The sequence below is a fragment of the Bidens hawaiensis genome, unplaced genomic scaffold (assembly GCF_021521415.1).
Source record: "Bidens hawaiensis isolate Kalapana, Puna unplaced genomic scaffold, B.hawaiensis_p1.1 tig00026651_1, whole genome shotgun sequence".
Taxonomy (NCBI): domain Eukaryota; kingdom Viridiplantae; phylum Streptophyta; class Magnoliopsida; order Asterales; family Asteraceae; genus Bidens; species Bidens hawaiensis.
In genome coordinates, this window is record NW_027494295.1 from 2,854 (window position 1) to 21,758 (window position 18,905).

The 18,905-nt window shown below is 36.0% G+C and overlaps 1 protein-coding gene and 1 pseudogene across 1 annotated transcript; both read left to right on the top strand.

The window, feature by feature from the left end:
* The first annotated feature begins 288 nt into the window (after positions 1-288).
* On the top strand, positions 289-1,587 carry LOC143573818 (protein GRAVITROPIC IN THE LIGHT 1-like). The gene has a single exon (XM_077058606.1). It carries the CDS (start codon positions 289-291, stop codon positions 1,585-1,587), a length of 1,299 nt encoding a protein of 432 aa, XP_076914721.1.
* Positions 1,588-6,384: 4,797 nt separating this feature from the next.
* Positions 6,385-15,860, top strand: LOC143573821 (disease resistance protein Roq1-like; annotated as a pseudogene).
* Positions 15,861-18,905: the final 3,045 nt, after the last annotated feature.

Genomic DNA, 18,905 nt, shown 5'->3' on the forward strand with positions numbered 1-18,905 from the left:
CGGGTTCTATCGGTTCAGTGTGGTTACTAATTTACTAGGCGTGTGCATCAATTCGGTTTACGGTTTTTTTGGGGTCAGTGTTATTAGTAGGTGTGTTTATCGGTTCGGATACGGCTTTTTCTGGGTGCGGTGTGATTAGGTTCGGTTTTCGGTTTTATTGCACCTGGTGATTAGGCTGAAAGTAAACTTACTCAAAAGCATTATTATTCTCACTTTATGAATATTCAGGAAATTTAAATGCTGTCAGATTCTTTTGGAATAATATAAGATTTGGGCATTTTATTAGTTATGGAAGGTGGTGTAATTAAACCTACAAAACCCGCATCAAACATATCGGAAATCACCTCCAAATTTGCGAAAGTATGCAAGTTTAGATCGATCGGGGTGTTCTCCTCCGAAAACCCTAGTCATTTACAGCACCATAAATTCTCCACCGACGTGAAATCGTCGGTTGACGGGGTTCAAAAGTCGGATTCCGATGGCGCGAATGTTATTGAGTTAATCGAGGTGTGTAGTAATAGTAATTGGTCTGGTCATGATGATGTCTTGAAGGTGTTCGACATAATGTCTGAACTAAAGTTGGCTTATGTTCAGCTTCAAGAAGCTCATATTCCTTATGACCCGGATAAGATCAAGACTGCTGACGAGCTTGTTTTGTCGAATCTTGATAAGTTGTGTAAGGTTAGACGCGCGGTTAAAGAGAGTCAGTTTCAGAAGTCGAACTCGCTTTCCGCTTGTTTGACTGTTCTACGCGCTGAAATCAAGGTTCAGGAGAAATTATTAGAAAGATTAAAGGCTCAAGCGAAGAAAAAAGATGCCGAAATAAGCTATTTGAAACGAGAGTTTCAAGATTTAGATGGGAAAAACAGGATGTTAACGGAGGAAATTAAGTGTAAAGAACGAGAAGCTATAAAGCGGTTGAACTTGTCATCCGTAGACAATGTTGTTAAGGAGGTTTCAAAGGGTATTCATGATTTTGCTAAACCGTTAATCGCGCTAATGAAGGCTTCAGGATGGGATCTAGATGAAGCCGCAAGTTCAATCCAAGATTCGGTAGTGTACTCGGTTAGATCTCATAAGAAATACGCGTTTGAAGCTTACATTTCAAGGAGAATGTTTTATAGATTTTCTTTAAAATCCCACAATGTGGACGATGTTTTGAGGTTTAACGATCCTATCGATGTACTAATCGAAGATCCGAATTGTAAATTTGCTGAATTCTGCAGAACCAAGTACTTATTAATAGTTCATCCGAGAATGGAAGCTTCGTTTTTCGGAAATTTGGATCAAAAAAACTTTGTGTTAAGCGGAAAGCATCCGATAACGCCATTTTATCAGTTATTTGTCAAAATGGCAAGATGGGTGTGGCTTCTTCAGGGCATTGCAGCTTCCGAGCCCGAAAGTGAAATGTTTGTCGTGAATCGTGGAACCGAGTTTTCTGATTATTATATGGAAAGTATTGAAGGATTGTTAGATGAGCAGAAAGGAAGGTATAAGGTAGAGCTGATGATCACACCCGGGTTTAGAATCGGGAATAAATTGTTTAAATCTCGGGTTTATGTTTCCAAACTCAACAATGGTTACTAAGAAGGCGAGACGGGACGGGACGGGACGGGCCGGGCAGTGGCAATCTGGTAATTCTGAACCCTTTTCTGTTGGTCTTATTATGCACAAGTGGCAAGTTGCATCTTTAAGTTGAATTAGTGTTGTTTATGTAGTTTTATGTTGAAAGTTAGTGTTGTGTTATGTAGTTAAATCTGTGATATTGAAGCATATGACTAAAGTTTATGCCTTTTAAATCTTTATTGCTTCAATGCTGAAATTTCTCTCTTGTAATAATGTTTGAACGTACCCAGGGCTGGCTGATTCCCGTTCATAAAAAAAAAAAAAAGACGGTTGACCGGTTTGATTATGGATTATTTATAACGACAAATCAAGAAAATAAAATTTTGTTAAAAAGGAAATGTAAACGTGTCGAAAGTTGCCTGCAACTTATTGATACAGCTTTATATTATCAAATGTCCGATTGCTAATAATGTTAATTGTAATAATATAACTTTTGTGGTCATTTATAATAATGTATCTACTTTGAATTAACAACTTTTGAACTAGAATTACAATGATTACGCATATCTCCTGAAATCGACATAAGGCAGACCTATTGTGACACCAAATGTGTAATTTCTCGTTCCAAATACGTTTAAAACTAGATCAACATACAATGTTTGAAGCACAATATACTAGTCAAGAATTCGTGATCGGTTTCAACCTGACCATTTCAGGCTCTAGAAATAGTAGTAAATGTAGAGGGGTGACAAGAAACCTTCAGATGGATACTAGTGACACAAGATGGTGCAAAACTAATTTGATAAGGTTAAGGGACCACATGATAGAATAGAAGGTCCATAACTCATGATATCCCTTGAGCCACCACCCACTGGACTTACTAGTACATTTATCTTGATTCAGTAATTTCAACTCCGTACAAGGGGTAGTTTAGGTTTGTTTTATTAAGAAAATACACCTTCTGGGCTTTGAATTAATTATGTTGTTTGTGGTATTTCCCATTTCTTGGCATGTCTCTTTTCATTCACCACCAAAACACACAAATCAAAAGCAAGTTGTATATGTTGTGTAATAAGTTGTATATGTTTTGTAATTATTTATGTCGCGTGATCATTTTTTTAAAACTAAAATAGTAAAATATGATTTGGGCACTAAAGCTATCAATAACTGTTATTATAACTGTTATGATAAAACAAAAGGCAACAGTTTTAAAATTTACGAAATATATTTAATGTTAGGAATTTATAGAATTTGTCAAAATTAAATTAAAAACATTTGCACCAGATGGGAATCGAACTTGGGTTTTTACGATGCCTTCTGATTTATTTATTAAACTCCCACTTAGTTATAGGAAATTCATTTTAAGAAAGGAAAAGTTAATAAGGCTATATAACTGAGTAGTTTATGTTTTTTTTGGAACAATCTATTTTGTTTAATTATAAAAACTAGACCAGCAAGGAACTAGCCTAGCCGATTACGCATACATTTCACCCGATTACAGCACCTTAAAAAAGTTACACCATCTTTCACAATCAAGTCCTACCGTTTCCCCCTGTTTTTGACCAATAGAAAAACAAAGTCTCGAGCCCACCAGTCAAGCCGGAAGAAAATACTTTCTCCATTGGCAACCATTCCTTTAATGAAACAGTGTAACTCCGAGCACTATGATGTATCCCCAGGATAACCCTTGTCATAACCCCTCCGGTTCATTTTTAAATTTCCACCCTTGTCATAATCTCTCAGCTCGTGTCTTATAATTATGTGAGTGTGTTTTATAAATTATATGTTATGGTTATAAGTGGTTGTGGGTAGAGAAGAGAATAAATGTTATACGAAAAAGTTAAATTTGAGATTTCACTGTTCACACCGTATAATTTTTTAATGTTTTCTGAAAGCGGTGTGTTAGTAAAATTGTTATAAAAATATTGATAAAGGTATTAAAATGTATTATTTAATTAAAATTGAAAAATAAAATGGAGTGAATTGAAGAGTTTTACAAATTCTAAAACATAAGGTACATGTGTTAGTAGGAGTAAACTTGTCTTTTAAACACAATCCATTTAACTTACAAGTTTGGTCCCTCATCTTTAACCATATTATGTTTTTAATTTAAATTTTAAACTAACTTCACACCCATGATTTTTAAACGACTATAGCCTTTTCATACGTTAATATTTTTATAAAAAAAATACAACATAAAAATTAGTATTTTATTCTCTTTAATTTGAATACGATATTGTTATAATTTTTTTCAATTTAAATAAATTAATATGTTACGTATGGGTGTTCAGTGTCGGTTTTGATGGTTTTAAAGTTAAACTTGTGAGCCTAACCGTTAATACTGATTTTTTGTCGTCCAAAACCAAACTCGGCCATTGAAAGTTGAAACCGAATCGTTACCAACATCCTGGTTCCAGTTTGATTTTACAGTTTAAACTTTAATAATAAATTTAGTTTAAAATAATTATTAATTTAAATGTACCATCAATTTTAACTAAACACCAACATAATATGATACTTGAGAGGATCATAAATAAAGAATGATAATTTTAACCACATAAATGATAAATATTAACGGAAGATCCAGGACACGAAATGATAACAACAAAGATAAAAAAAAATTATACTGCAATTAGGTTAATTTAAAGTTATATAGCCAAGTTATCTGTATTAAAAATATGTTCAATTACATTTTAACTATATCTAATATATATAACCAAACCTTCATGATTAGTGATTTAATCTGTCACTAATCATGCATGCACGTAACGAGATTTTGAGTTCGTAATGTTACGTACCTAAAGTAGCAAACGGATGTGGATCGGAATCCTACAGTGGCGGTATTCGGTGGAGACGATGAAGAAAACAAAATAGAGAAAGCGATCGACCTTTTGGGTTTATTTATAACCTGAAACCGCGTGTATACGTCACTAACTACTCGGTTTCCCTGTGGGGTATTGGTCTTCCAACGCTTTCTTATTATAATCTTATCTAGTAGTTTTCCTTCTCATTTCTATATAATTACTACTAGTCATGTGTCCGCTCGATGCAACGGGTGTTTGACCTTGTTAATCACGTAACAAATATGAGTGATGGTTCAATTAAAACTTTGAAATCGTTTAACCCACCTCTTTTTTTATCTTTTTTATTTTGGTTGGAACTAGGGGTGGTTTGGTTGATGCTTGAATGTGGTTGAGAAGTTTGAAGAAGGTTGAAAAAGAGGGTGGTGGTGCGTTGTTGATGGTGGCCGGTTTGTTTAAGTTGAAGATGAAGATGATAAAGATAAAATAGGGTTTTGTTTTGGGGCTAATTTAATTAAGGATATTAACATATGTAATACAGAAAATTATACATATTATAATTTCAAATTTATACTTTAAATATAAAAATTGTATTAAATAAAAAAGAAAAATAAGAAATGGAGAATGATGAAGAAAGATGTATACCCTAGGTCGAAAAGTGTTGAAGGGTGATGTTAAATGATGGAAGGAAAACTAACCTAACACAGGCGTGGCAAATGAGGAGAATGATGTTAAGTGTGTGTACCCCTTAGCCTAATAGAGTAATTTTAAGTCAATGAGCTAGCTGTGGAGTGGTAAGGGAGAGACTTGGTGTTTCATATGACCCATGTTCGATTCCTGCCCCCAACATTTAGTTTAAGAGGCACCAGGGTGAGGTGATGATGAGAGATTAGGCGCTTACGTGGCTTTCACTAGTTGGATCCTTGAACTGAACGAGTTTTATCTCATTGCATTGTCGTGCCGTCATGCAAGTGTTCACGGGGGTTGACCTTAGGTGAGGGTTTTTCCCATATCGAAAGACGAGTGTATCCTGATGTGATGAAGTTAGCCAATAACCCATTTCGAGGATTCGCTAGCCGTTCAGAAAAAAAAAAGAGTTATTTTAAGTAGGAATATGATGTTTTAACATTTTTTATTTTTATAATGGAGGGTATAATAGTAATTATACCCATGTTTATGGTCTTCATAGATAATTAGATATACTTAAGTGTTTTATAAAGGAACACTACTTTGTTCGTTAGTAATGACAAATATAGATTTAATATAAGCTCTGAATGAATCCAGTGATGGCAATAATAGAGGAGTAGGTGAGGGTATAAACAGTTAAACACTTAAGACAAAAGGGGCCGGCTTGCTCACCTCACTGCTAGTGACAATAATCTATGGCAACAATTTTTTATTTTTCTTATTATATTTGATTTTTTGTTCACTTTCAAGACTTTAGGATATAATGGACATATCCAGCATCTTGTATTATTTTTATTTCATGTTTTTTTTTGCTGTGCATTGAGCTTGTTATGTTGTACATAGAACTTTTATTAGCTGTTAAGAAGAATATGTTTTAGACCATGTGTAATGGATGAAGCCTCTATGGGGGCATTTTGCATTATGTGGCGTTACGTCACAATAAGGGTTTTTTTAGCTAAAAGGAGTCTCTTCAAATCATTACCTTATTATTATTTTATTATTTTTTATTAAAAAAAAAGAAACAAATAAACAAACCCACCAATCACCTTCCACCTCTTCGCCCATTTCGACGCTTTGTGGGAGGCAACCCTCTCCAAAGCGCCCCAGGGGCGGTAAATAAACAAACCCACCAATCACCTTCCACCTCTTCGCCCATTTCGGCGCTTTGTCGGAAGCACCCCTCTCCAAAGCGCCCCGGGGGCAGCGTTCCCCGGCGCTTTGGAAGGAGGAAGCGCCCCACTACACACGGTCTTATGTACTACTTAATTGTACGTGTGTAATTCTTACTATCATATATGTGTTAACTTGTCAACGCGCTATTATTCTTTAAAGTACTTTCTCTTCTTGCAGATAGATCTTCCTCATATACTACTAGAATGGCTTCTTCATCTTCATCATATTCATTACCAAAGCGAGGATGGACACACGAGGTGTTTCTAAGCTTCACTGGTAAAGATACTAGAAACGGTTTCGTAGATCATTTGCATACAGCTCTCATTCAGAATGGCATACATCCATTCAAAGATGACCGGATGCTTTGTGGAGGCAAATCAATTTCTTTAGAACTTATGAAAGCAATTGAAGAGTCAAAGTTTGCAGTGGTTGTTTTCTCTGAAAACTATGCCAACTCTTCTTGGTGTTTGCAAGAGCTTGCCAAAATCATGGAGTGCCACTATAGCATGGCACAGAAGGTGCTACCGGTGTTCTACCATGTTGATCCATCAGATATTCGCAAACAGACTGGAAACTTTGCTCTAGCCTTTCAAGAACATGAAAAGAAGTTTCATGGAGAGACGAATGAATTAAACAAGTGGAGGGAAGCTTTAACTGCAGCTGCCAATTTATCTGGCTATCATATCTCGGCAGTTAGCGGGTTAGTTTCGTTATATATGTATTGTTTCAGTTGCAATTCTTTCAGTGATATAAACTTCACAATATTTTTATTTCCCTTGTTGAAAAATTCATGAATAGGTTTGTATTTATTGAAGAATTGTACCAAATTGACAACCACATGGAAGTTACAAATTCGATCAAGTAGTTAGTGACTTAAGGAATCCCAATTAGGAGCAGACGATGTTATTGGTGGAATCAGAATTGAAATAATTAAAGATAATTGAAACAAGACTCTTGATTAATATTGGATATTGCAAGATTGCATACAAAACAAAGAAACTAAACTCTCTTAAATAGAGAGGATTAGATTAAATAGAGAGGATTAGAACGGTTCATCCCATAGGACTCGGACTAAACAGGTAGACCGATTATACAGGAGATTATTCAAATAACAAACAACTAACAACTTTAAAACTTGAACGTTAACGAGTCTTGCTAAAACACACGTGCTTGGATCATTTTTTTAACACCCTCCCTTGATCCATGCTCCATCACTCCAAGGTATTCAAGCCAATGCATGAAGCATACAAACTTTTCTCTAGTCACAGACTTGGTTAGCACATCCGCCGATTGTTCATTAGTAATGTTGTAAAAGTAGGATTACAAGGCCGAGTACTCTCCGAGTACTTGCTACAAGGTATGTCGCCGAGGCGAGTTTCAGTAAATCCGCCTAGTTACTAAGAATCGGTCAAATGTGGTCAACCTCAGCCATAACCACATCTTATCGATGAACTTGGACCGATTTTGACTTTAAAAAGTAAAACATAATTCGTATTTCAATAACGAGTTTCTGTAAATCCGCCTAGTTACTAAGAATCGGTCAAATGTGGTCACCCTCAGCCATAACCACATCTTGTCGATGAACTTAAACCGATTTTGACTTTAAAAAGTAAAACATAATTCGTATTTCAATAACGAGTTTCTGTAAATCCGCCTAGTTACTAAGAATCGGTCAAATGTGGTCAACCTCAGCCATAACCACATCTTATCGTTGAACTTGGACCGATTTCGACTTTAAAAAGTAAAACATAATTCGTATTTCAATAATATTAACTAACAAATATCATTTTTTTAATTAATGATTAGTAACTTTTAGAATATTTTATTATTTAAAAATGTATTTCTTTTATTTATATTAATATTCACCTATTATGTTATAAATATTAGTAAACTTGCGATATTTGACATATAATAATATCCAAAAACTAATTTCCTTTATATTTAACATGTCCGAGTACTCCCCGAGTACTCCGAGTACACCCAACTCCTCAGTCAGCCGCCTAAGGTTCGCCTAGTGACTTTTGCAACCTTGTTCATTAGTATTACAATGCTCAAGTCTCACTTGTTCTTCTTTAACCATTTCTCTTATAAAATGATGCTTTAGCTCAATATGCTTAGAGTGGCTATGCATGATAGGATTTTTGATGAGGTTGATAGCAGATTTATTGTCACAAAACATCTGAGTTGCCTGATTATGAGGAAAACCAAGATCATTGAGAACTCTTCTCAACCATATAGCTTGACATGTAGCAGTGATAGAAGCAATGTATTCAGCCTCTGTACTGGACAATGCAATTGTTGATTGCTTCTTAGAGCTCCAAGATATAGCACCACTACCAATCATAAAAACATTAGCAGATACATTCTTTCTATCATCTGCACATGCTGCCCAATCACTGTCTGTATGCCCATTCAACTCAATCTTGGCTCCTTTATCATACCACAAGCCATAAGATAAGGTTCCAGCCACATACCTTAGAAATCTTCGAGCTGCTACAAGATGAACTTTAGAGGGAGATTGCATATATCAAGTTACCACACTCACATAATAGGCAAGATCAGGTCTGGTGTGAATTAGATAGATCAGACCTCCCACAAGGCTTCTATAGGTTGTTTCATTTACTTTATCAGCATGATCATCCACAAGTTTTTCATAGGTATTCATGGGAGTTTCTTCTATGTTGCATGTACTCATTCCAAACCTTTCAAGAAGATTTCTTGAAAATTTCTGTTGCGCCAAGAATATACCGTCTTTAGTTTGATGAACTTCTAGACCCAAGAAGAATTTTAGTAGCCCCAAATCAGTCATTTCAAACACATCTTTCATTCCATTCTTGAACTCAACAATTAGATTAGAGCATGGACTTGTGCAGAATATATCATCTACATACAGGCACACATAAATGACTTTGTGAGTATCACTTTTCTTCACATATAATGTAGGCTCATTGTTACTTCTAAGGTATCCATTTTTCACAAAGTAACCATCTATTTTGCCATACCAAGCCATTGGTGCTTGTTTAAGACCATAAAGAGTCTTCTTTAGCCTGTAGACATGATCTTCTTTGCCTGCTACAACAAAACCTTGAGGTTGTTCAACATAGATTTCTTCAGTCAAGTCACCATTTAAGAAGGCTGACTTGACATCTAGTTGATGTATGTGCCAACCCATCTGAGCTGCAAAACTTAAAACAATTCTGATAGTTTCAAATCGAGCAACTGGAGCAAATGTTTTCTGATAGTCTATAACTTCTTGTTGAGAGTAACCCTTTGCAACAAGTCTTGCCTTATGCCTTAAGATAGACCCATCAACACCTAGTTTAGTTTTGTACAACCACTTCAACCCCACTAGATTTTTCCCGGGTGGTATTTTTACCAAATCCCAAGTCATGTTTTTCTTGATGGCTTCTATTTCTTTTACCACGGCATGTTGCCATTCCTTTTTACTAACAGGCTCTTCAAAGCGTATTGGATCAACAACATTTAAAGCAAATTGACAACTTTAGAAGTCGCTGTCAACATTGACTTCCATAGCATTTTCATAGACTTCATTCAACCCTTTTGTTTTAGGAGCAAAAGTTGGAGTGTAGGTGTTATCCTGCTGTGATTCAGGAATCGTAGGTGATGAGTCAGCGGCTGGAGGTGAGTTTATTAGATTGGAAGTTTGAGAGTTTGTATTTGGGCTATTGTGAGACATGGGTGAGTTATTTGAGGAAGTAGTATTGGGCTATTGTGAATGAAGGTGAATTAGGTTTGGAACTATTATGATGATTGGATGATTGTGGGGATTCATCAGTGATAGTTGGGAAAGGATCAACAAAGATGGCTTCAAAGGTTTGAGATTGAGTTTGATTGGTCCATTGCCATTTCTCCTTTTCAAATAATTTCACATCTCTTCTTGTAATAAACTTTTGAGTAATAGGATTGAATAACCTATAACCTTTGCTTTGAGTTGAATAGCCTATGAAGATGCACTTTTCTGACTTATCAGCCAATTTTCTTTTGAATTGTGAAGGTATTAAGGCATATGCCACACATCCAAACACCTAGAGGTGATTAATAGAAGGTTTTCTATTATACCATGCCTCATGAGGTGTCTTGTTTCTCACAGCCTTTGTAGCAGCTAAGTTGGTGAGATACACGGCTCTTGCAACTCCCCCTGCCCAAAAATAATTAGGAACTCTCATACTCTTGAGCATACTTCTTGACATTCCCATAACAGTGCGGTTTTTTCATTCAACCACACCATTGTGTTCAGGAGTGTAAGGGACAGTGAATTCCCTCTTTATGTCATGATCCTCACAGAACTTGTTGAACTCAGTGGAGGTATATTCTCCATCCCTATCAGACCTCAAACACCTTTATAGGACATTCCTCTTCTTTTTCATCCATAAGTTTAAAGTGCTTAAATTTTGAAAAAAACCTCTGATTTGTTGGTTATGAAGTAAACCCAACACATCCTAGTATAGTCATCTATAAAAAGAAACCACCAAGACTTGGAACTTGCATTGCTCCATAAACATCTGAGTGAACCAATTCAAGTTTCCTTGTAGCTCTCCATGAATTGTATGGAAAAGATTCCTTAGAGTGTTTTCCTACAACACACCCCTCACACTTTTTTGCTAACGGGATGTTGGGCAATCCAAACACCATTTGTTTGTCCTGGCACACCCTAATGGATTGAAGGGCATGTTCATCTGCTATTTATTCTTTCTTCTTGGGACTGCACACACCCCATGAGTTTTACGGGAGTGAGAGTAGAGAGATCATTGTTGATTTCTATAGAAGGTACAACATAATCAAACTTCGGTGTTAGACTATGTAGTATCTTCTCAACAACAACCTGATCAGCAATAGTTTCCCCATATGCCCTCTTTTGACTTACTAGAGCCATAACACGTCCAAAGTAATTTCTAATAACCTCCCTTTATTTCATGGAAAGGTTCTCAAAGTCACGCCTCAGGCTTTGAAGTTTAACAGCCTGAACTTGTGAGTCACCTTGAAACTCCATCTTTAAGATTTTCTTCATGTTTCTTTAGCCGTTGCGGCAGCAGCATCATGTGAGAAGAGAGTATCATGCAACGCTTGTTGAATTATTGCCATAGCATGTGCATCTCTCTTGTGAGCATTCTTTAATTTGTTTTGATCTTTCTCAGTATCATTGACACCGTCTTGTACCAGGTCCCATATGTCACGTGATCTTAGAATCGTCTTCATGCGGATACTCCAATACTCATATCCCTCTCTTTTGAACACATGGATTGGAGTTGGAGCAGTAGATAGGATGCTTGTTTGCTCGGCCGTGAGTGAAGGAGGTGGATTAGGGTTTTAGGCAGATTAGGGTTTGAAGGAAAAAGTGAGGGTAGGGTTTTAGGCAGATTAGGGTTGTTTGATTGGAGAAGACGATTAATCAATACCAGATTGCCTTGATACCAATATGATGGAATCAGAATTGAAATAATTAAAGATAATTGAAACAAGACTTTTAATTAATATTGAATATTGCAAGATGGCATACAACACAAAGAAACTAAACTCTCTTAAATAGAGAGGATTACAACGGTTCATCCCATAGGACTCGGACTAGAATTATTCAAATAACAAACAAACTTTAAAACTTAACGTTAAGGAGTCTTGCTAAAACACACGTGCTTGGATAATTTTTTAACAGTTATGACTTATTATATATAACATTTGAGAGATACTTAAGAGAGAAGTTTGTAAGGAACTTAAGGAAAATACTTAAGATTGCTTGAGTGGTTCCATCTTGTAACTTCAAAGAGATATTTATGGAAAAAACTTAGTAAAACTAAAAATTTACTATATGGTAAAAGATGTGATCAGAAAATAAAGGTTTTGATTGATGATCGATGGGTACAGTGAATAAAGGTTTTGACTTTTAGTTGATGGTCGATGTAATGGAGCTTGGTTATATTCAACCAAGGAGCTAAATCAAGGCCATAAGTTAAGGCAATAAAATAACTATAGAACGAAATAAAATAACGAGGACTAAAATAGACGCACGTCATTATAAACAACTCACATATGAGAGAAACCATGCATTAATTATTTTTTTTTGGTTTTGTTTTTGTGCTATCAATCCATCATAAGAGATTGATAATTTGTGTTTGTTAACTGTATTGGGTTCAACGATAAAGATACAGATATACAATTTAAGTGGAGGAGACATGATCATTTAACATATGGATATTTGTTGTAGAAGTTTCTGCCTGCCTAGATTAAGTATTCTTACAAGAGTTGGAAAAAAACACTCAAGTCAAAATCGAAAGAAATTTGGTTATTAGAATTTTAAGTTAGAAGACTAAGAAACACTTTGTAAACGGTGTTGCCCAATAGCCATATGTCATGACTAACTTTCTTGTTTTGGTCTTCAACCCCAAGCTTTTTATCAATATGTTTATGGGTGCTGCTAAACGTATCCCTCTTACACCATTTGTACTAAATATACACCCCCCTGAACTTATTAGATAAATTACTAGTTCCTCTTAACATTATTTATATACATATTAGTCCCTACAACATTTTTTTAACTTAATATTCTCCACTACATATATCAAATTTAAAATTATCAAGTATTACTATTAATTTATTTTTTAGTATTAATATTGTAAATATTTATAATATCTTTTTTTAAATTTTAATAGTATATATATTTATAATATCCTTATTTTACCTCTTTATCTTTTCCAAAATAAGCCCAAAACCCGAACCCTAAACGCCAAACCCGAAACCCAAAACCCTAAACCCGAAATAAAAAAGCGCAACTTGTAAAAAAGAAATATGAAATCCTTAATTTTGTGCTAATTTGGTAATTATATGATTTCAAGGGGTAATATGAAAGTTGGTTTTTCTAGGGGGAGGGGGGTATGACAAGCAACCGGGGGGGGGGGGGGGGTACGTTTAGCCTGACCCTATGTTTATGCATTAACAGGGGTGAATCTGCACCAATCCACAAGATTGTTCAAGAGGTCTTAAGCGATACACAAGCTCGTCGTAGGGAGAACAATCTAGTTGGTATGGAATCACATATCCACAACTTGAATTCCTTGTTGAGATTAGAAATCACAAAAGAAGTGTGGTTTATAGGGATACATGGATTGGGAGGGGTCGGCAAGACAACCATTGCCCGTTCATTGTTTAAAAGAATAGCTTACATGTTTGATGGTAGTAGCTTCGTTAGAGATGTTAGAGAAAATAGTTCTGGTAAGAGAGAGATGTGCGCCTTACAAACAAAGATTCTAAAAGACATTCTAGCAGTGAATCACGAATTCAAGATTGAGGATCGAGAGGATGGAGCGGACATGATACAAGAGAGACTATGCAACAAGAAGGGGTAGCCAACTAGAGTTCCTAGCTGCAACTCATGAGTGGTTTGGCCCGGGAAGTAGAATCATAATAACCACCAGAAACGAGCGTTTTCTGTCACATGCAAATGCTAAATATGAACCCCCTCTGTTAACAGAGCACGAAGCTCTTGAGCTCTTCAGCAAGCATGCTTTTCTGGAAAATAGCCCTCCAAAAGGGTCCGGGGAGCTGTCAAATCGTGCAATACTTTATACTGGCTGTCTTCCTCTTGCAGTGAAAGTTTTAGGCTCTTTCTTCCGTGGAACCGAAGCATGTGTGTGGGGAAGTGCTTTAGATAGACTAGCCGAAACACAAAATGACAAGATTTTCAAGGCATTGAAGTTAAGTTTTGATGGATTGGAAGACTCGGAGAAAAAGATCTTTCTAGACATCGCTTGCTTTTACAAAGGCAGAGAAGTTGAATATGTGACCAAAGTATTTGGTAGCTTTGGTTTTTACCCGGAGATAGGGATTAGTTCTCTGATTAAAAAATCTCTGATAACTGTGTCAAATAATAGGTTATGTATGCATCAGCTCTTACAAGAAATGGGTTGGCGAATAGTACATGAGGGTGCCAAGCACAGCAGGCTATGGCAAACTGATGTAATCTATGATTTTATCAAGAAAAACAAGGTAACATTTCTCTCGTGTGTGTGTATATATATGTTATATATAGGGGAAAGTTAACGTGCATATTAAATTAACGTGCCAACTGTGAGAATCAAATAGTGTAATTATATTTACAGGTAGTGTAATTATGTAATTACATCGTAGTGTAATTACACTATGATGTTATGTATAATTACACTACTTAATTCTCACAGTTAGCACGATAATTTATTTTGTATTTGATCCATACCCTTTGTGTGTGTGTGTGTGTGTGACTGTACGTTTAATGTTTGTATGTATGTATATTGAAATGAGTTGGGTCTGATATTCTTTGTGGCAGAATCTAGAAGGAGTTGAAGCCTTAGTGACACCAAGAAGGCAATGTGGTGACAAGGCCTATGATAAGAAGCTGTGTTTTAACGTTGATATCTTCAAATCCATGAAGGATCTTCGGCTACTTGATATTGAAGGAAAATTTACTTCATCTAAACTGGTAGTTCTTCCTTATGAATTACGATGGCTTTGTTGGAATACATACCCATTTTCTTCTCTGCCAGTAGCAGACGCGCCTAAACTTGTCGGGATTGAAATGGAGTTCGGCCAAATTGAATATTTATGGAAGGGGAAAAAGGTATTTACAATATGAAAGAGAAACGATTTCTTTTTAGTAATATTGTTAAATTCGTAGGCAATATGAGTTGATACCTTAGAATACCAATCCGCTTCTTATTTTTCACGAAAAAGTAAGTTTTCCATTATTCTTTACAAGTTTTAAGACACTAATATACCAAAACTTCTTTTGATACTATTTCATGTAAAGTATAAAAGTATATTGATTTACAAGTAGAAGGTTTTTTTAATATGTATTCATTTCTTAGTAATTTTGCTTACAGTTCTGTTGTTAATATACAGAATATGCAGAACTTGAAGTTCATTCGTCTTAACGATATGGATTTCCTCACAAGGCTTCCAGATGTGTCAGGGGCACCACAGGTTGAGAGTTTGATCGTGTCAAGTTGTACGAACTTGGTGGAGGTTGACGAGTCTCTTGGATTCCTCAAAAGGCTTGTTCACTTGGACATGAGTGGTTGTGATAATCTCAAGCGTCTGCCTTCCAGGATGGAGTTGGCATCCTTAGAGAATCTAATTCTGTCTTACTGCGAGTCTCTAGAAAGATTCCCGGAATTGTCTGAATGCATGGCTAAACTGTCACATATTGATATTTGCTATTGTGATGAAATAGAAGAACTGCCATCATCCATTAAGTATGCCTCTAATCTAGGCTTCTTGAATCTTGATTCATGTAGGAGACTTAAGACCATTCCAAACTCTATTTGTGAGTTAAAGCATCTTGTGACCCTTCGTCTTTATCACTGTTCGAAACTGCAGAAATTGCCTGATGATTTTAGTAGCTTGGAAAAGTTAGAAGAGCTTCACACAGGAGATCCACATTCCAGTGCTTTTGGTAACCTGATAAATTTCAGTAAGTTGAGAGTACTAGTTCTAAATCGCAACTCAGTGTCAATTCGGTTATTCACAATCCTCTCTCGTGTTTCTTCTCTTAATACTGTTTGTTATTTTGCTGATGAATAAATCCCGAAGCCCGACCTCGTGGGCGGTTGTATCTTATGAATATATATTATTGTTAATCCCTTGTAAGTCTATTTTGCACAAGTGGCAAGTTGCATCTTTAAGTTGAATTAGTGTTGTTTATGTAGTTTTATGTTGAAAGTTAGTGTGGTATTATGTAGTTAAATCTGTGAAATTGAAGCATATGACTTAAAGTTTATGCCTTTTAAATCTTTATAGCTTCAATGCTGAAATTTCTCTCTTGTAATAATGTTTGAACATACCTAGATGGCTGGCTGTTTGATTATTGGTTGCTGGGTGAATCGGGGACTTAATAACCGACAACGTTTTGATGCGTACAAGTTTTTATAACTTTTTATCTTCAAATGTCCGATTGTTTGCACTGTAATAACATAACTTTTGTGATCATTTATAATGTATCTATTTATGTACACTTTTTTTATAAAAAAAAAAAAAAGCGGACAGAAAAGGGTTTCGTGTTCGAGGCAGTTATGGCAAACTCACAACTGTATGAAAGTGTGAGGCAATAAGCAAACGAGACGAGAATGGGTGATATTAGCAAGTTTTATAGATACATAGTTGACCAGTTGGGTATGAGACGGGTATTCGTGTATTAGTAAAACCTAAAATTACAATATTATGTAGAAGTAGAACTACTTGCTAGAATTCGAGTATTTTCTGTGTAACCAACAAGTGACAATCTTTGTAGGCTTTGAATAAATTTAGACACTACAAATTGGTGTTGGTTTTCATTATAGTTAATGCGTCAAATCTTTCCAAATTCGAGCTTGTCACACTCGACATCTTTATGTGTAACACCCCGCCCCCCTTTTTCTCAAAATAGGTTTGACCATCAAAAGTAGGTCCTTACCTCAAAAGGTTCACAATGAAAATCTCTACCCGTGATTACAAGATTCTAAGTCGGTTAGCGGGTACAACTCCGCTTTTACCACCTTACCTCTTAATAGAAATTATATGGAGGAAACACCACCTATACTAAGGACATTTTCCATATGACCATATTCCATGTTTTTCACATGATCTTGTCTTCTGGTGGTGGAGTAAAATAACACGCTCCTACGCAAAAATCGCCATGTGCGAGTAACAATGCTTTGTAGGTAGCCGCACGACTCATATTATCCTAAATACGTGAGAAATTATAATTACTATTTTAAGTGTGGGTAACCTTGTTTGAGGCTTTGAAAGAGCATGTGTTACCATACCCAAGCAAATACTAAAATATATTAAACAAATTTCTAATTAAAATACATAAAATATATTAACATATTTGCCCATTTTGACAAAGTATGTTTGTTAGTAGCCACTGTTTCACTAGATCACAAGCCATTATTCTTTTTGAGTGAAGCAACCAAACCATTCTCTTAAGGTACAGAATATCAAATCCTCTCCATGTCGAATGTGTTATTTCTCGTACCAAAAATATGTTTTAGAGTTAGAACATACAACTCTTGAAGTACAATATACAAGTCATCGATCAGTGTGTGATCGGTTTCAACCTACCCACTTCAAGCTCTAGAAATAGTAGTAAATGTAGAGGGATGACATTATGATTTATGACAAATCTTCATTCACATGGATACTAGTAACACAAGATGGCGCAAACTCATGATTTCCACACACCAGACCCGGTATATCCTTCTCCCAGGTTAACAAAAAAAAATCTCCTTAACCAGAAAAGTATCACATGTACACCATGCATTAAGAGTATCAGTTTCAAACAACACAAAAAGCATATGCACGAGCCGTGAATCGATCCCGGGTCTGTAACGTGGCTGGGTACTATTCTACCACTAGACCACTGGTGCTTTTGTGTTCTTTCTGGTAAAACTCATAATTTATTAACGGGAGAACTACAATTAATAAATCAATATCATTTTTTAATTAATGATTAGACGAGCTTATAAGCTAACACGATAAATATATTTTAAAAGAAATTGACATTAAATAAAGATTTTTTTGGAATTGAATTCAAATACTAAAGGTTATTACTTAAGTGACAAATTTTAAGTATTAAGAACTTATTATAAAACATTTTGTTATTGTATTATTTCAAGAAAGAGATAGTACATGTAAGTTGGTATACATTCATTTCCACATATATAAATATCGGTGTATGTGTATGCATATCAGCTAGGGTTCTCTCCTAATATGAGATACATAATGTGCTAAATGGTAAATGTGTGTAACTAATATTTCACATCTCTAAGAGCGTATTCATAGCCCGGGATTTTTGGATCGGTGTATTTAATGCGTGTATGGAGCAACCAAGACATGTAGCATCGAATCTGTCATGGCTAGTGAAGAAACAGGGATCTACTCCCCATTGATGAGTCCTAGATCCGATGAATCCACAGAGTAGTATACGGTTAACTTTCAATACGATATGAACACAATTTCCAAAGTCCAATGACGTGAATCCTGCAAAACAGAACACCGTGAGCTCGTTACGGGAAGGATGAGGTGGGGGGTCTTCCCGTAACCACCCTCTGGCGTGAGAATAAGTACAGTCCTGATGAGAAGATAAAGTACTTAAGTAAATTGAGAGAGTACAGTGATTGTGAATGAATACCTTATGATGATCGAGAGGGTATTTATAGTCGAAGGATGTGGGAAGGTGATTGGGCCAGCTGTCCCTTAAGAATATGCCTGCATAACCGTCTGGACACGTGTCCCTATGTGATAGGTTCAACCTATACGTTGCATGTGCATGTATAACAACCTGGACACGTGTCTCTTTATATTTGGTTATCGGGGGAATATTGGCCATGTGCACAGTTATAACGACCTTGCCAGATGTCATTGGCTATTTGGCCTAAAGATCACGTATTACCCAAGAAAGCATCTTGGTAAATCTTCTAGAAGGTGACAGCTGTCCCGGAGCATTACCTCGTGGCCATTTACGCGGAAGGTTATTCCTTCTTGCGGATGACTTCTGAGGGTGCTATGATGCTTCCGCATGTGCTATGAGAGTATTTCTTCCTCAATTGATTATGCGGTAGTTTGTATGTCCCATGGGTGCCTTATGAGGGACTTCTGATTGACCCGCAGGCCTTATTTAAGGGTATTTAGGTCTTTTTGGTAGCCTACCTCTAT